Genomic DNA, 16,684 nt, shown 5'->3' with positions numbered 1-16,684 from the left:
AAAAAAAAGAAAAAAAAAATTAATGGCATTTTCGTAAATTATATGAACTTGTGGGGTGAATAGGGCAAAACCAATTTTCAAAAAAAAAAGGAGGTTAGTTTTGTGTTTGACTTTAAGTTGTAGGTCAATTTTGCAAAAAGCCCTTCAAACTTTGTGTAGTTTAATGCATGCCTTACTGGCATATGACAAACTCCATTTTCAACAAATGAAACAAAAGTCACGTTTGATAAATTCACTCCGAAGTATTTTTGTATTATTTAAAACACTTTCATACAACTACTTTTTTGGTAGTTGGTTTTCTTTACGATTGCTTGCTTATCTTTTGTTTATTTTTTTTTTTTTTTTTTGATAAAATGTTAAATTTTATACCAATTTTAAGATTTTTTACAGAAGTTACAGAGGCACAACAAAGAAACCAGAAAAAAAGAAAATAAAAGAGCAAATTAAAACTACAAACAGAGACTATGTTGTAAAACTACAAACAGAGACTATGTTGTAGGGAGTACAAATACTCAAAATAAAACTACAAACAGAGACTATGTTGTAACAAATTTAAAGAGACATAACCAAGAAGATAAAGCACACATTTTAGCAAATTAACCAGGAGATCTCTGATGAGGAAACACCGATTCCAAGCTTCCAAACCTGGAAATTTGTGTAGTTGCCACAGTTTCGAAAAACTGGAGTCCCCATCTTAGTTGCCACGAGCACCTCAGAGAAAGGCCCATCCTCAAAACCTTGAATGCAGAGACTACCTACAGCTTCTCCGAGGACTAACACAAAAACGAAACCAAAACAACAACCCTCAAACCACTGGCGGCACGGGAGCTTCTACGGACAGTCAGAGAGCCGCCTCCAACCGTCACCCTCGAACTAGAAAAGCCACGAGGATCATCTCCCACAGTAGAAAAGAACTGCTTAAATCAGGATCGCCGCCTCTACTCCACACCAAATCACCACCGGAGCTTTAACGAGACTCAACACTCTCGGAATCTGTCACCAAATCCGTCAAACAATAGTCGAAAACTAAACAAACAACCTGAGATGCGAAGGGGCCACACCGGATCTAACATAGATCTGATTATAAAAACGGAGAGCAAACAACTGGGGGTAGAGCTCTGAAATCTACATCCACTGAAGCAACCTCATAGCCGTCACCATGAGAGCCCTCGCCGCTAAAACTCAAACCATAGAGATCCGCCCAAGCCGCAACCCGACGTTGGAGAAGACACAAGCGGCAGAGACAGTAGCCACCAATCCGAGGTGAGTCGTCTTGTTCCAATCACCAGACCTTCACCAGCCACGGGATAGTCCTCACATCCCCGCCATCTGGCTAAAACCGGCGTTACAGAAAACAGACGAGCCACCATCTCAACCCAAAGGAGGACAAGAGGACAAGATCAGCAAGGCATATGAATAGGCGGTGAGCCGCCAAAGCGCCACACACGGAACCGCCCAGATCTACCGCACAAGCTGCCGGAAAACCATCTCGAAGCTGTGCCTTCTCATCTTCCCTGCTGAAAACTGAGCAAACAAGGAAGAAGCCGACTAGCCGAGAGAAAGAGAAAAGAGAAGGCTTCCCCGGACGGAGGCGATGAGCGCCAACCGCCGGAGAAGCAGATGATGGCTCGAAGAAAAAAAAAATGCGGCGGCTCAAGTTTTGGGAGAGAACTCTAAAAAATAGGGCGAACTCTTTCTTCCTTCTTATCTTTTGTTTATGCTTATGCGTTCGTGCATGTATAGTATTCACAATCAGTAAGTTTTCTAACGTTGTTGTCACATTGTTTGACTAATGAAATGACACTACATGTACGATGCAAAAGCTTGAAAATAAGAAGATCATAAAGATAAAGGTATAACGTAGTTGTCGAATTCTCGTCCACGAATTTCGCAATATAAGAGTAGTCTTGGTTAGGTTTGTTACTTGTGAGGCCTTTATTTCTAATAATAATTAAGAGTTTCACGTTGAAAACAATGTGGAACTTAATTCATTACCATTTGGCTTTAATCACACTGGAACTTCAGAAGATTGATATACTGTTTTTCCTTTTTGAATAATAACTCAAGTAAGGAGCAGATTAACTCATCCCTTTTCATATTGTTACGATGCCAGATACCTTATATCAATCAACTATCAGGTCATTGTAATACCTTTAACGTTTTTTGGCATAATATTATTTATATATGAGATATTTTCTTTTTGCAAAGTGGTATATTTGAAAATTATGTGATAAAAATGTTAATATTTTACCCCTTAAATATTTCTTTAACTTATAATTGACAGTCATGTCATACCTTTCGGTAAACTAAAAGGTTCAATTATTGGTTACTTTATCGCACCATTATTAATATGAATAGCTGAAAAAACAACAACTGACGCGTACATACAATTTTAGGGGAAAGAAATCAAAATCAAAAGTATTTTTGGTGGAAACTGGCTTAGCGTGTGGTTTGCATGTGTGTGAATGCCGCCGTGGCATGTCATTGTCATTTAAGAACTTTATTTATCTGAATTATGTATGTTTAATACATTAATCTAGTGGAGTTCATTAGCTTATTACATTACGTTTTTAAAGTAAAGGTTAATTAGCAGATCATGTGGGTGTTTATGATTCCACGTTTTCTTTTTGGGGAGATTCAAATTATAATTTGGTTTGCATCCCACCAAGAAACATATCAAATTAAGATTTGTTTAATAGTTGCTTCAGTAGAGAAAACACGTAATTAGTTATATTTTAGCATTAAGCCATAATTATTGTTTTTTGTCAACAAATTATTGTCCTTTAGTCACACATGTTCAAGAGGCAGTGGTCGAAGGTTACTTTTAAATTTTGGATTTTATTCATAGTTTTGTGATAGTTCTTATCTCATCCTATCCGATCAACATATTGGTTTTTATCATTACGACTTGGTCGATAACAACATAAAACAAATTATCAAACAGTTTTTAGGTTCGATTGCATTTTAGTTAGTAGATACTCTTCATAATTTAACAATCATATATATATCCTACTATATAAAAGGAGCTAAATCCTAGCTTTTCTAAAGGTGCCACAAGGACAAAATAATCTCTACCTATTAAACTGCCATGTCACTAGCGGGCTGGGCTTCAAATTAAAATTGCAATAAAAGATTTGGACTTCGATGTCGCTTACAAAATTTTCGGTTTGTCTACGATTTGCCGGTGAGCCAGGTAAAGAAAAATCTCGCAGCCCAACCCATTAACCCAAATCGCCGTCTTCGTAAAACTATTTCCTTCGGACAATTACTTATTTCAACTGTCAAACTATTTTCTTTTGAATTTTCTATTTATTCAGATAATTTATTATTTCTTCTGTTTTCTTTAACAATGTGTGAACCGGCTAAGTTTCCTTTCATCTTAAAATTGTCCGCCCAAGATAACACAACCCCTTCATTTCATACACAGTCACTATAAATTTCTAAAAAAAAAAGCCTAAATTCTACTATCAAACCCACCCAACAAATTTACAACTACCAGTTCCAATTACTCATGCTTCGACCTCATTCAAATAATTATGGGCCAGCCTACTTTAATTTTTAAATAACCATGTCAATAATATTTAAAAAAAACAAACAAACCATAACTATGTTCACTTCAAAAAAATATAAAATTAATAAAAGATGGGCAATACAAAATAATTATCATTCTTATTTGTGTAGAACATGCAGCAGAAGATCAAAACAATTGGGACGACACCCTCGAACCGCATCCAATAATCGTTAGGATCATTAGTATGTGGCCCATCACAAATCACAAAAATAAAAATGCTTTCTAAGAACAATTTTCATTTGTCTTGACATTCAGGTTTGTCTTAAAAATACTTACTTTCAATTATTCCAACTACATTTCAAATAATGACTTTTAACCACTAAACATGAACAAATAATGGAAGGGATGGTGTCTGTTTCTACGTCTGACACAATCTACCAACGCTTCGAGAAAGGGAAAATTTATCATATTAGATATTTTAATCTTCTTCCCAATAACCAACAGTACAGGCTTACCGTTCAACCATACATAATCAATATCAATGAGACAACAATTATTACACTGATTCAAGAAAACATTTCACCGATTCCTTCATACATATTCCGGCCCCAACGCTACCACCAGTTGATCAGCTTAGCAAATGCAACCAACTTCCTCCCAAAAAAAACCAATAGCTCTCTCACATACAAATAAATACTAAATTTTTGTCCCTAAAACCAAATTATTCCTACAGATGTTGTTGGCCGCATATGCTTCATCTAAGGAAGTGATTTATATAACTACTACACATATTCAAAAATCATCATTGGATTGCGTTTAGACATGTACTAACTTTTTATTAAATAATAATTGATTTACAACTAAACAAAATATAATACAATAATTATTTGTAGATCAAAATTGGTACGTCTAACTTTATGGGACAAGGAAGCGTCGAATTTCAGGGAGTTAAATCACATATATACCAGGAAAAACCAAATTGTAATCATCACAAGTATCATTCCACGGTTACATGAAGGTAATAAACTAAACATAAAGTTTATGTCAAAATAAATGCTTACATATATTTGACTTTTTCAGGAAAACTATCACTCACAACCACACCTGGATCCCGCTTCTACTTGACAACGATATTGGTATCATATAACGCTTCCAAAAGAGGAATAAACTGATATCCTAAGCCTCATAGCAAACGACACCAGCCAACTTTTAAAAAATTTACGTTACCACTTCCTATGTCAATTAAATAGCCACACTCAAATACTATTTTCTCTTACGAATATTGAATTCCTCAAAACAATTTATTATTCAAAAACTATGTCAACGTCTTCGCATTATAAAATAAACAAAACATAACTTATCCTTTCAGAAACTTCACCACTCTCAATTTTAATTGAACTGGACTTTTATTAAACATGTAATCCGCGCGAAGCGCGGACACCGACCCTAGTATATATATAAGTTATATCAAATATTTCAAAAAATTATATACGCAATATAAAATTATCAAGAGAGAATATACAACTTGGGTCCGATCCGATGAGAAAAATAAAATGTTTTATATTCATTTTCAAGTCTATGCTCGCATATATATTACTTATACATATTAGTGCACAATTGGACAAGCCCATGATGATATATCAAAAAAATAAAGAGTATGCAGAAAACAATTGTCTTATATATGTTTGTTTTCATTATAAAGTTGTTTTGATCTTTCTTATTGTTTGAAAGAAAAAGGAAAAATCCCTTTCGGATTTAACATTTATATTATTTTATACATTTTTTTTTCATTATCAATGAAGATAATTGTTATAGGGAAAATTCATAAATCATATAAAGCCGCTGGCATCGGATATCAAAGAATATGATAATATTTCAATGTTCACCGATTTTAATTTCAATATCATGTTCTAAACATAATAAACAAGCCAAACAAAATGAACCAGCTAGTTACCAGTCTCATAATATTCGTATCCTTAATTCTACAACCAGAGAGGAAAATAATCTCCTTGTATGCAAGTTGAAGTCGATATAAACATGTGTACTGCAACAAATTCATTCAATGTTTTTTTTCCCTTAAATTATCAACTTTTCTCAAAATAATAGAGTAGTATATGATGTTTGCGTCAGCAGCCGCATCTGGCCTTACGTGATATGGTTAGGACAAAAGTAAAACTAACCAATCAGCTGAGATCTCGGAGGACACAGCTTCTCGTTAGGGTCCACTTCTCCAACAGAACTCTTCAATTATTCATACCCAATACAACGACACAAATAAGTTTATACGACTATCTAAATATTTGAAAAACGGAACATTTTTCTTTTTTGATTAAAGGGTTTAAAACGGAACATTTTTTTCATACTTTTGTCCTTATAGACGCTTTTCTATTCTTTAGGAAAAGAATGAAAGACTACTTCTCAGAAATTTTATATACGATTTTTTTGGATTTAATAGCTAAAATGGAAAAATCCCAACATATTATATACCACTACAAATTTTAATTAATTTGGATTGCATATTTTAAAATTTTGAAGTCCAAATAGTACGAACTTCCTGACTAGTCAATCTTTATAAAGTACATACAAATAGCTATTCCTTACATGGTGCACCAAAAAAAACTATTTCCTCACATAAAAGTCTAATTAGACTTAAATGATAAATATTATTATGAGAATAGATAAACAACATGCACAAAACACCACGAATTTGACAAAGATATATATTATTTATTCTAGTTTCTGTTCATAACACATGCTCGATTCTGATGACGATATTTGCTAGCTTCTCGTCATAAATAAATTCTGATAACTTAAAAAAAGAAAATATTTTATTTGGTTGGAAAATAATTTGAACTGGTTTATTTCTTTTAATCGACTACTTTAACATTTGTTTTTGGACCTTTTCTAACTTTATATAAAATAAGATTCTGTATTTTCTTTTGTTTTGAATTCCTAATATATTTAATAAAAATATACATATAGTAGTACTAAAAGACAAAACTCCACGCTCCATAAATTGCCTAGCAACCTGCTCTACAAAAAATTTCAATCTTTGGCTCACTTCTTCTTTGCCTCGTTTGGCTCTTTGCTCCTCACCATAATCAAAACAGTCTTTCTCTTCTGTTGATCTCTCGTCTCTTCAAAATTCCATATATATAAGATTCTTAAGATCATACAAAGAAATAATGATAAGCAAGGATCCAAGATCAAGTTTGCCACCAGGGTTTCGATTTCATCCAACTGATGAAGAACTCATTCTCCATTACCTAAGGAAGAAGGTTTCCTCTTTACCAGTCCCGCTTTCGGTCATCGAAGATGTCGATATCTATAAATCTGATCCATGGGATTTACCAGGTAACCAACCAATATTATTCAGTTATATATTAACTTGTGATAAAAAAAATATACATTAACTTGTGTACGCATATTTCTTTTTATTGACATTTTTAAAAGTGTTATAACATGTTGTTTATTTTGTGTCAGCTAAGGCTCCCTTTGGAGAGAAAGAATGGTATTTTTTCAGTCCGAGGGACAGGAAATATCCAAACGGAGCAAGACCAAACCGAGCAGCTGCGTCAGGGTATTGGAAAGCCACCGGAACAGATAAATTAATTGCGGTACCAAACGGTGGAGTTAATGAAAACATTGGTATAAAAAAAGCTCTTGTGTTTTATAGAGGAAAGCCTCCAAAAGGTGTTAAAACCAATTGGATCATGCATGAATATCGACTTGCTGAAACCCTATCGCCCAAAAGAGTGGACCATTCGAGCGACAGCCAATTCAATAGTCTTGGAGACAGGAGTTTGAAATCTAGAGAATACTCTATGAGGGTAAGATTTTGCAAATACTTGAGGAAATAAAAAAGGTTATTAATAATGGTGATTTTGATTCAACTACAAAGCAAATTGATTTTAAAGTTTGATACCGACTATTTTATTTTTTATTCGGTTTAATTATATACCTGATATATCAATAAACCATTTTTAATAAAATTGCTTTATTTAACACTTATCTTTGTTTTTAATAATTTTAGCCCTATAATAGTTACTAGTTTTATATTCATTATTCTCTTGCAGCTGGATGATTGGGTTCTTTGCCGGATTTACAAGAAATCACACATTTCACTGTCACCACCACATGTTGCTACTGATACAAGCAACCAAGAACATGAGGAAAATGACAAAGAACCATTCATAGTCAGCGAAACCCTCTTGCCAAATTTGGAAAACAATCAAACACTTAAACGCCAGAAGTCTTCTTTCTCGAACTTATTAGACGCTACAGATTTGACGTTCCTCACAAACTTTCTAAACGAAACTCCGGAACATCATACTGAACAAGAGTTTTCTTTCATGTTTGAAAATTTCTCAAACCCTAACATCTACGGAAACCCTTACTTGGATCAAAAGTTACCTCGGTTAAGCCCTCCTAGTTCTGAGACCAGCTTTATCGGAAACAAAAGAGAAAGAATGGATTATGCAGAAGAAACGACGAGCACTTCCAAGAAGATGATCAACAACTTTAGTTACAATATATAATAGCATAGATCATTTGGATCATAGTATGGTTCAACAATCTAGTTTTATGAATCAGGAACTTGATGAGTCCTCCTCTTCCATATAAAGGTTAGAGAGGATGGTGTTTTCAAAACATATTACACGAATTAGGGACCATGATATATGGTTAAACGTAGGAATTGTTATAGTATGAAATTTCCAAAGTATTGTAGGGGATCATATGATATATAAGCTTTATATATATTGAAATAATGTTATCTTTTGCAGTTCAGTTATGAGGTAATTATATATCATTCACTTATATGGACACGCATGTTGAGAATGAAAAAGCTAATTTCTTTTAAACCTTTTCTGAGAAGTATATAATGACATATGTGAATGTTATATATATATATAGTCTTTAAAATCGTTTTCACAAGTGGTATTAAAAGGTTCGTCCTCGTCCATGGACCATGGTTGATAATACACACATATACTTGCGGTGTCTTGTAAACCCACGTGGATATGAAATCCAAATTATTCTTTCTTTATAGTCCTTGAAAGATCATCTCTATAGTTACTTGCACACAACGGATTGGTGAATCATCATTTTTCATGCTGCTTATAATCCGTAAAAGGCTTGGGCTGGTGGGTCCACATGACCCAATAAGGAGCGATGGTGATGTCATAATTTACGTCAGATGTCGTCACCAAATCATGCGGGAGGCTCCTTCACTTTAAAGACTTTTCCCTTGGAATCAAAAGTCAATCTCTTAAGCTACGCCCTCATATTTTAATAACCTACTATGTGGTCCACGCGCAGATTCATAAAATACGAGAGGATTTATACATATACATTATTTTACGTACACAGTTATATAAAAGAGAAGAAGAAGAATACATAGAAAATGTTACAATAGTACTTGTTTATTATCATTATTTTCAAGATTTTATTCCATAACTTGAGGTCGATATATAATACCATTTGTATATCATATACTACTATTATCCAAGTAGTGTAGGGATCTAAAGTATTTTTTGATCGATTCTAAGAAATAACTGTCTCACCGTTTTATAAAGTTTTATGAAGTCAATGTTGAAGTTTTCTTCAGAAGTATTAAAAAGATTTTGTTACCCCGTTTCTTGGTTTTACGTGCAATTTTGTTTTTATGTCACATTGGTTTCATAATTCAGACAGAATAGCCTGGATTCAATTTGTTTGGTTTATCTAAAAATTCATTTGCTTTGGTTTAAGTTTATCTGAATTTAAAATCACTATGAAGCATGCATAGCATATCAGCATATGAGTATCATGAATCTATTGCGAAGCTGACGAAACGTTATTTTTCATCTATAATATTTGAGTATGTACGTACATTCAGACAATTCAATATAGTGGTAAATAATGAATAGAGACAATTAGACAGTTAAGTTAGTTAGGAGATTAGGTATCCTATCGTTGAAACTTTTTTTAAAAGCACCCAAAGAACAATTCAAGAAGAATTATTATTAAGAACCAACTAGCATTGTTGGATTAAAAAAATTGTATTTTCGCTTCATATCCACAAAAACCAACTAGTAGTTTCTGTAATGTCAACTAGTTTTTTCGCTCATCATATCATGATAGTTCGTCAATAAGTTGTTCCATTTATATTTTCATATTGATTGATTTAGTTCCATAGGTAAGGACTAGTTCTTGTCATGCTACAAGAAGTCATAGAAAATATTAAATACATATATCTATTGATGGATTAATTACACAGGCCGAAATTTTAAAATCTACAGCGGCAGTTTATAATTGACAGTCAATCACCCTTTGAAACTTATTTTCAATCCTTAATATTGACATTCACCAATTTGAAGATATTGTTCTTTTTTACGAAATTAAGATACTGTTTTGTTCAAACTTTTAAAGCTGAGAATAGAAAAAATCAATTTTTTTTTATACAATTCATCTCCTCTTTGGTTTGGAAATTTATCTTCATGGTATAGAAGAGGTGGTTGGTTAGGTTTTTGTCTTCTCTGCCGCTGCTCTTGCAAGTGTAATCTCTAATCTCGTCTATATGCGATTATCTCTTCCTTTATCCCTTAACTGAAAAAGTTGCTTAGCGCTTACGTGTCTTTACTACATCACCAAAAAATACGGAAAGAAAAGAAAATAAACAATCCTTGGTTTTAATTATTCTTTTTTTAATTTCATAGCTCTTATTTTTCTTGTGTATAAATAAAGCCATTTTCTTACTTTTTCATAGTTTAATTTTCATTTTCCTGAAACTGTTTAGCTCCTCAAAATTCTCCAACCTTTGCTTCTTCTTCCATCTTTCTTCAACGCCTTTCCTTCTTCTTTAACGCCGACGTGTGTCTGCAATAAAACACATAGATTCCTCGATCGATCTCCCTTTCCTCAGAACGTTTAATACTTTGTTAATTTTCAAGAATTTCCTTATCGTTATCTTTCTTGTTTAAAGTTTAAACATACATATATAGAGATGGTGGAAGAAGTAGGTGCAGTTGTGAACCAAGGAGGAGATCATGAGGTGGTGGATTTGCCTCCGGGGTTTCGGTTTCATCCAACTGATGAAGAGATCATAACTCACTACCTTAAAGAGAAAGTCTTCAACGTCCAGTTCACCTCGGCTGCAATTGGTCAAGCCGACCTTAACAAGAACGAGCCTTGGGATCTACCAAGTAAGTTAAATTCCACAATTTTTTTACTTTCATTTTGACCGTTCAAAATTTATCATACATCAATATTCTGATTCTTGATTTTTTTGTGGGGTGCAGAAATTGCAAAGATGGGAGAGAAGGAGTTTTACTTCTTTTGCCAGCGGGATAGGAAGTACCCGACCGGTATGAGGACGAACCGTGCAACCCTGTCGGGTTACTGGAAAGCGACGGGGAAGGACAAGGAGATCTTTAGAGGCAAAGGTTGTCTTGTTGGGATGAAGAAAACACTTGTGTTCTATAGAGGAAGAGCTCCAAAAGGTGAAAAGACCAATTGGGTTATGCATGAGTTTCGTCTTGATGGCATATATTCTTATCACAATCTCCCTAAATCTTCAAGGGTATGACAAAGTTGTTAACTATTTTTTCAAACTATTAGTTTGATTAGAAACTTTAAGAGAAATATCTGCTTTGGTGCAATGGGTGGTCTGGGAATATTTATCTAATAATGTGTTTGTGTGTAAATGTCTATCTTATAATTGATCTTATTTACAAATTGGTTCAAAATTATTTGAAAACAACATATTATTAAGAGCTTCATTAATCAGGAATATTTAACTAACCAAACTTTTAATTGTGTGATGATTATAGGATGAATGGGTGGTGTGTAGGGTTTTCCACAAGAACGCTCCTCCTCCCACTACTATTACTACTACTACAAACCAACTCATAAGGATTGAATCTCTTGACAACATTGATCATCTCTTAGACTTCTCATCTCTCCCTCCTCTCATCGATCCAGGTTTCATGGGTCAACCCGGTCCAAGCTTGTCAGGTTCCGGCCAACAAAACAACCTCAAACCCATCCTCCATCACCCTCCAACTGCAGCGATCGACAACACTTACTTCCCTGCCCAAACCGTCAATCACACTTACCACTCGGTCCCAAGTTCTGGATCCGGTTTGGTTTACGGGACGGGTTCAGGCAATAATAACAACGGCATGATAAAGTTGGAGCATTCTCTTGTGAGTGTGTCTCAAGAAACCGGTTTAAGTTCCGACATGAACACAACCGCGACGCCAGAGATATGTTCGTATACAAGGATGGTGAATTCGGCGGCCAATGAGGCGATGATGGATGGTAACAAGACGTCGTATGATGATGATGACTTAGGGATCTTTTGGGACGACTACAAACTAATTTGAAGGTTATTATTAATTGTGAATCTGTGAGAGTGGCATTGAGTACTTTGTTTTGTGATTTTAGTCAGGTAATTAACCTGTTTATATATACCTAAGTTTATTAGGTTTTCCTAGCTAGGCAATGAACTTTAGTTAGAAGATGTTGTTTACTTAGTTTTTAGTTTGGGAGAAAAAGGCTTTGTAATTCGAACTGTTTTATTTTGTGATTAACTTGTACAGATACACATATAATTCTTCTATGATTTATTTCTTTGTGGTTTTTTCAGTATTTATTTATAGAATTGATTGTGAAGCGCAGAATCTAAAGATTTTGGAGAATTAAGCTGAAAACTCTCAGTAAATTTATTATTTATCATGTCGAGAAATATTCAATATATTTGACTTCTAGCGCAACAACTATAGCGTTCATGCATATATGGGGTTAATTAAGTGCCAAATATATTTAGTTTTGTCATTATTTGAGTGAAGGAGAGAATATAAGAAATTCATTTTCCTTTCTATTCAGAAAATAAAGTAGCACATATGGACCTGTTTTTTTGAACAAAAATATATGGACATGTAACGTATAGAATCTGAATAAACCGAGTGGAGGAACACAGCTCACGAAGCATGTGAGTTGTTCCCTGAATCTGGGCATCGCATTAGCCGTTTCATATGGCTAATAGTTACTACTTTATTAGAGTATAGTGGTATTAAATTATCTAACAATAAATTAAAAGATGCTTAGTAATGACACTAGTTACTAGTTAATGATGGGTTTCGTGCAAAAACAAACTCCAGATCCCTAAGTCTTCTGTCTCAAGGAACGTAGTTATTAGTAACTACACTCAAGAGTTTGCAGAAGATGTTAAATTTCCGTGATAATTTCTTTTGAGGATTTATACTATTGTAAGCCATTATAGATTCAATAAAGATATACGTTTCCATGTTAATTCTTCACGCATTGTAACGTCCGTTTCCGAGCATAGGAGAACTGGAGCGTATTTTTGACCCTTGACGATGAGTTGAATGATTGAATCCAGCACTGTAAACCCATGAATTAGAGCATGTTTATCCCTTGATCCTTAAGTGTGTTTTTTAGTGATTATTTAATATTTTAATTGTACTTAAGTGGAGTTAAGAATCATAGTTAAGAAACTCCCATTTGGAGCGGTCCAATGGGAGTTTCTTAATTAGGGGTTCTTAAGAATTTTTTTTTAATTTTTTTAAAAGATAAAATTTATTTATTAATTCAAACATATTAAAAAATAACATTTAAAACATAGATTTTTTTTTGAAAAAAACATAAAAATAAAGACTAATACAATAATCGAGAATAATTTGGAAAAACATCAGAGCTCAGTAGTTGTTTCCCTCGTCTTTTTCACGCTTTCTTTCCATATGAACTCGTTTTTTTCTTTTATTTCTTTCGACTTCAAAACTTGGGTTCTTGAGAAAAAGGCTTTTGCGTTGATTGGTTTAGAATTTTCAATCGAGCTGACTAACAAGGACATTGGGCCAATAGCATAAGAGCCCAAAAGTAGCCCATGCAAACATCGAAGCAGACGAGAGCGCGTGCGTTTAAATCCATGCACATACGTACGTCTTTTAAACTTTGAACGCTGAACATCAAAAACACAAAGTTTGAAATGATTGGGATGTATGAATTTTAAATCTGAGCAAAGTAAAATTATAATTAATTCAAAAATCTCTCTGCGTAAATATCAAAAAATCAAAAATGTCAAAAGCTAAGAATATTGCGGCCAAAATCATATCTCTCAGACTCTAATTTTAACCCCAAAATTTTTGAAAACTTCAAAATTGACCACATGTCTGAAATAAAACACTGTCTACTCCACGAGCATGATCTTGAGAACAGAGGAACCATCGATGTACTGCACCAAGACAATCGAATCTCCACCCTTACAGATCTCCTTCTCCTTTGCAAACTCGATCGCAAACTTAGTCGCCTCCTCCGTCGAGCCACTGTTCGCCACCACCGGAACGATTCCACGGTAAATTAAACCACGTTTCGCCACCGAACACCTCGACTCTCCATCATCCAAGATAGCCACCGAGAGAATCGGAACGTTGGGCCTATATTTCGCCACAAGCGCCGCCGTGTATCCCCCCTTGGTGAGCACCACAATCGCCTTAGCGCTCTGCTTCATCGCCTTGGCCACAGCTGAAGCGGCCAAGTCCTCAACCGTAGACAAAGGCAACGGAACAGCTTCTTGAATCTTCTTATGCACGGCTTCGTAGTCGAGTGTATCCTCCGCCACTTTACAGATTCTCGCCATGATCTTCACGGCGGCTTCAGGGTGAGCTCCGGCGGCGGTTTCACCGCTGAGCATGACGCAGTCCGTGCCGTCGAGGACAGCGTTGGCCACGTCCGTAGCTTCGGCTCTTGTCGGAAGAGGAGACTTGGTCATGGACTCGAGCATCTGCGTTGCTGTCACTACTGGTTTTCCGACAGCGTTAGCTCTCTCGATCATCATCTTCTGAGCTTGAAATATCCTCTCGATAGGAATCTCCATCCCTAGGTCGCCTCTAGCCACCATGAATGCATCAGAGTTCTTTAGAATCTCGTCGAAGTTCCTCACTCCTTCTTGATTCTCAACCTGTCAAAACATTATCATCTTACGTAAGTATTACAAGTAATAAAAAAATGTGTTAAAAAATAATAAATAAATAAATAAAAACATATGTGTTTTTTGACCAAAAATAAAAATAAAAACATGTGTTAATGTTCTGTTTTTTTTTTCACTCACCTTTGACATAAGCATGATTCGCTTTGCGTGCTCTCCAAGTAACTTCCTGACTTGGTCTAGGTCAGACCCTTTACGAACAAAGGAAAGAGCAATGATATCGATCTTGTTAGGAACTCCCCACTTTAGAATATCTTCTTGATCTTTCTCCGTAAGCGTTGGGAGATCAACTACAACTCCTGGGAGGTTAACGTTCTTTTTCTCTCCTAGGGTTGCTGAGTTCCCGCATTGGCAACTAACTAGACCGTTAACCTTGTCACATGACAAGACGGTCAGAGAGATTGTGCCGTCGGAACAGAGAATCACGTCCTCTGGATTGAGATCCTCGGCAAGTTTCTCGTAGCTCATTGAGATTGTGTTTGAATCTCCTAGCAAAGTGTAATCAGTTGAGATTGTTATCTCTTGACCTTGAACTAGCTGAACCGGTTTGCCTTCTTTGAGAAATCCGGTTCGAATCTCAGGACCCTATAAAAGATTAATTAAACCGAGTTAGATTAAAATCCATAAATCGAATATTATTATTAGGTCACATATAGAAACGTTTAGGGGATTAGGTTACCTTTGTGTCAAGCATGACGGCACACATGATACCAGTGTTCTTCATTGCGATTCTGAGGTTATCGAGAGTTCCTTGGTGGTACTCGTGAGTACCGTGTGAGAAGTTGAAACGGGCTACGTTCATACCAGCTTTGAGAAGCTTCTCGATCATCTCAACAGACCTGGACACTGGTCCAAGAGTACACACGATCTTGGTCTTCTTGAGTGTTCCATTAGTTCTTCCGTCAAGTATCTTCTCCATTAATGTCAAGAAAACTTGTAAGGGAACACAAAATTTAAGAGTTTTAAGAATGTGAGATTGAGAACTTGCGAAAGATTATGAATTGTGATTAGAGTCTTGCATCTATGTTTGTTTATATAGGAATCCGTTTAGAACTTGGAGAAAAATAGTATCCTTTTTTCACATAACGAAAAGGAAACTATAAAGGCGCAATTTCCTTTTTTGTATGGTTTTAATATGGTAAGAACGTGCAACGTTAAATCAATAATGAAGAAAAAAGGAAACCCATTGATTGAATTCTTTTGTTTCAAGTAAGGACAATTATACACACAAAAAATTGTCTATATATTAATTAATTTTAATATAATAAAAAGTAAAACTTCATGGTTTTGGAAATAAGAATTTTTTTATTTTGCTTCCAAAAGGACACTGTCGTTCTGTACATTTAATGATGTTCTTGTATCTCAAGAATGAAAATATTAAACCGTCAATAAGAGTAAGCTTAAAAAAAATAGGGGAAAACTCGAGAATCTAATATTAAATAAGCACAATAAATCAGTAAATCTAATAGACTAGCACAGTTTCTAAGTTTGAAGCAATAATTTTCTGTCAATTTCTTGCGAGGCAAACAAATATGTCATTGAGATATTAATTATTAGTATTTTATTTTAGGAAACATCATGTAACTAGGAAAATGAAGGGGTTTTTGCCAAAACTAACCCACAACTTGATTTTAATTCCAAACATATACCCAAACTTGAATCAAATGCAAAACTAACCTAAAAGCCTAGTGAAATTACAGCCCAGCCCCTTGTGACCAAACAAAAAAACAGAAGCCACTTTTACGAATATAGCCCCAGTAAATCGTCTGAGTCGTCTGAGATGTTGGAAGTCGTCTGGACGACTGAAATGTAAGTCGTCTGGTACCAGTTTATTTTAAAAAGAATTTATAAATCTTGTAAAAAAATATTTTGATACGTAAAAAATAAAAATCAAGTAATTATAAACAGTTTTAACTGATATAAATTAAGATATGATAAAATTGATTTGTTTTGAAGATAGATGATTGGAAGTAGTGAATCATGAAATACTTTGGTTTAGGAGTTTGGCAAACATATGTTGTAGTATTGTATGTATTGTTAGGGTTAGATTTTGGAAAACTAAAATGTTTTTTTCAAAAATTAGTTTTCACTTATATGTGTTTATTTTTGTGTATAGTAAACACTTTTCAAATTTGATTTGGTTTTATGAAGTGTTTAATTAGATAATTAAGTTTAGGGGTTAT

At 34.6% G+C, this 16,684-nt stretch overlaps 3 protein-coding genes across 3 annotated transcripts; 2 read left to right on the top strand and 1 right to left on the bottom strand.

Moving 5' to 3' along the window:
* Nucleotides 1-242: 242 nt before the first annotated feature.
* LOC103855213 (NAC transcription factor 47) lies at nt 243-8,299 on the top strand. The gene is made up of 3 exons (XM_009132171.3): nt 243-6,865; nt 6,995-7,341; nt 7,588-8,299. The coding sequence occupies exons 1-3, from the start codon at nt 6,697-6,699 to the stop codon at nt 8,047-8,049; spliced, it is 978 nt and encodes a 325-aa protein (XP_009130419.2). The 5' UTR covers nt 243-6,696; the 3' UTR covers nt 8,050-8,299.
* Nucleotides 8,300-8,537: 238 nt separating this feature from the next.
* LOC103855212 (NAC domain-containing protein 46) lies at nt 8,538-12,133 on the top strand. Its single transcript, XM_009132170.3, has 3 exons — nt 8,538-10,695; nt 10,792-11,072; nt 11,323-12,133. The coding sequence occupies exons 1-3, from the start codon at nt 10,497-10,499 to the stop codon at nt 11,875-11,877; spliced, it is 1,035 nt and encodes a 344-aa protein (XP_009130418.2). The 5' UTR covers nt 8,538-10,496; the 3' UTR covers nt 11,878-12,133.
* A 1,394-nt stretch (nt 12,134-13,527) lies between these two features.
* Nucleotides 13,528-16,193, bottom strand: LOC103855211 (pyruvate kinase, cytosolic isozyme). The gene is made up of 3 exons (XM_033290946.1): nt 15,181-16,193; nt 14,625-15,086; nt 13,528-14,474 (listed from the first exon to the last, which is right to left on the bottom strand). Exons 1-3 carry the CDS (start codon nt 15,418-15,420, stop codon nt 13,704-13,706), a joined length of 1,473 nt encoding a protein of 490 aa, XP_033146837.1. The 5' UTR covers nt 15,421-16,193; the 3' UTR covers nt 13,528-13,703.
* Nucleotides 16,194-16,684: the final 491 nt, after the last annotated feature.

This window comes from Brassica rapa, chromosome A05 (assembly GCF_000309985.2).
Source record: "Brassica rapa cultivar Chiifu-401-42 chromosome A05, CAAS_Brap_v3.01, whole genome shotgun sequence".
In the NCBI taxonomy this organism is placed as follows: domain Eukaryota; kingdom Viridiplantae; phylum Streptophyta; class Magnoliopsida; order Brassicales; family Brassicaceae; genus Brassica; species Brassica rapa.
The sequence above is the reverse complement of the archived record's forward strand: the minus strand, read 5'-3'. Positions and strand labels throughout refer to the sequence as shown.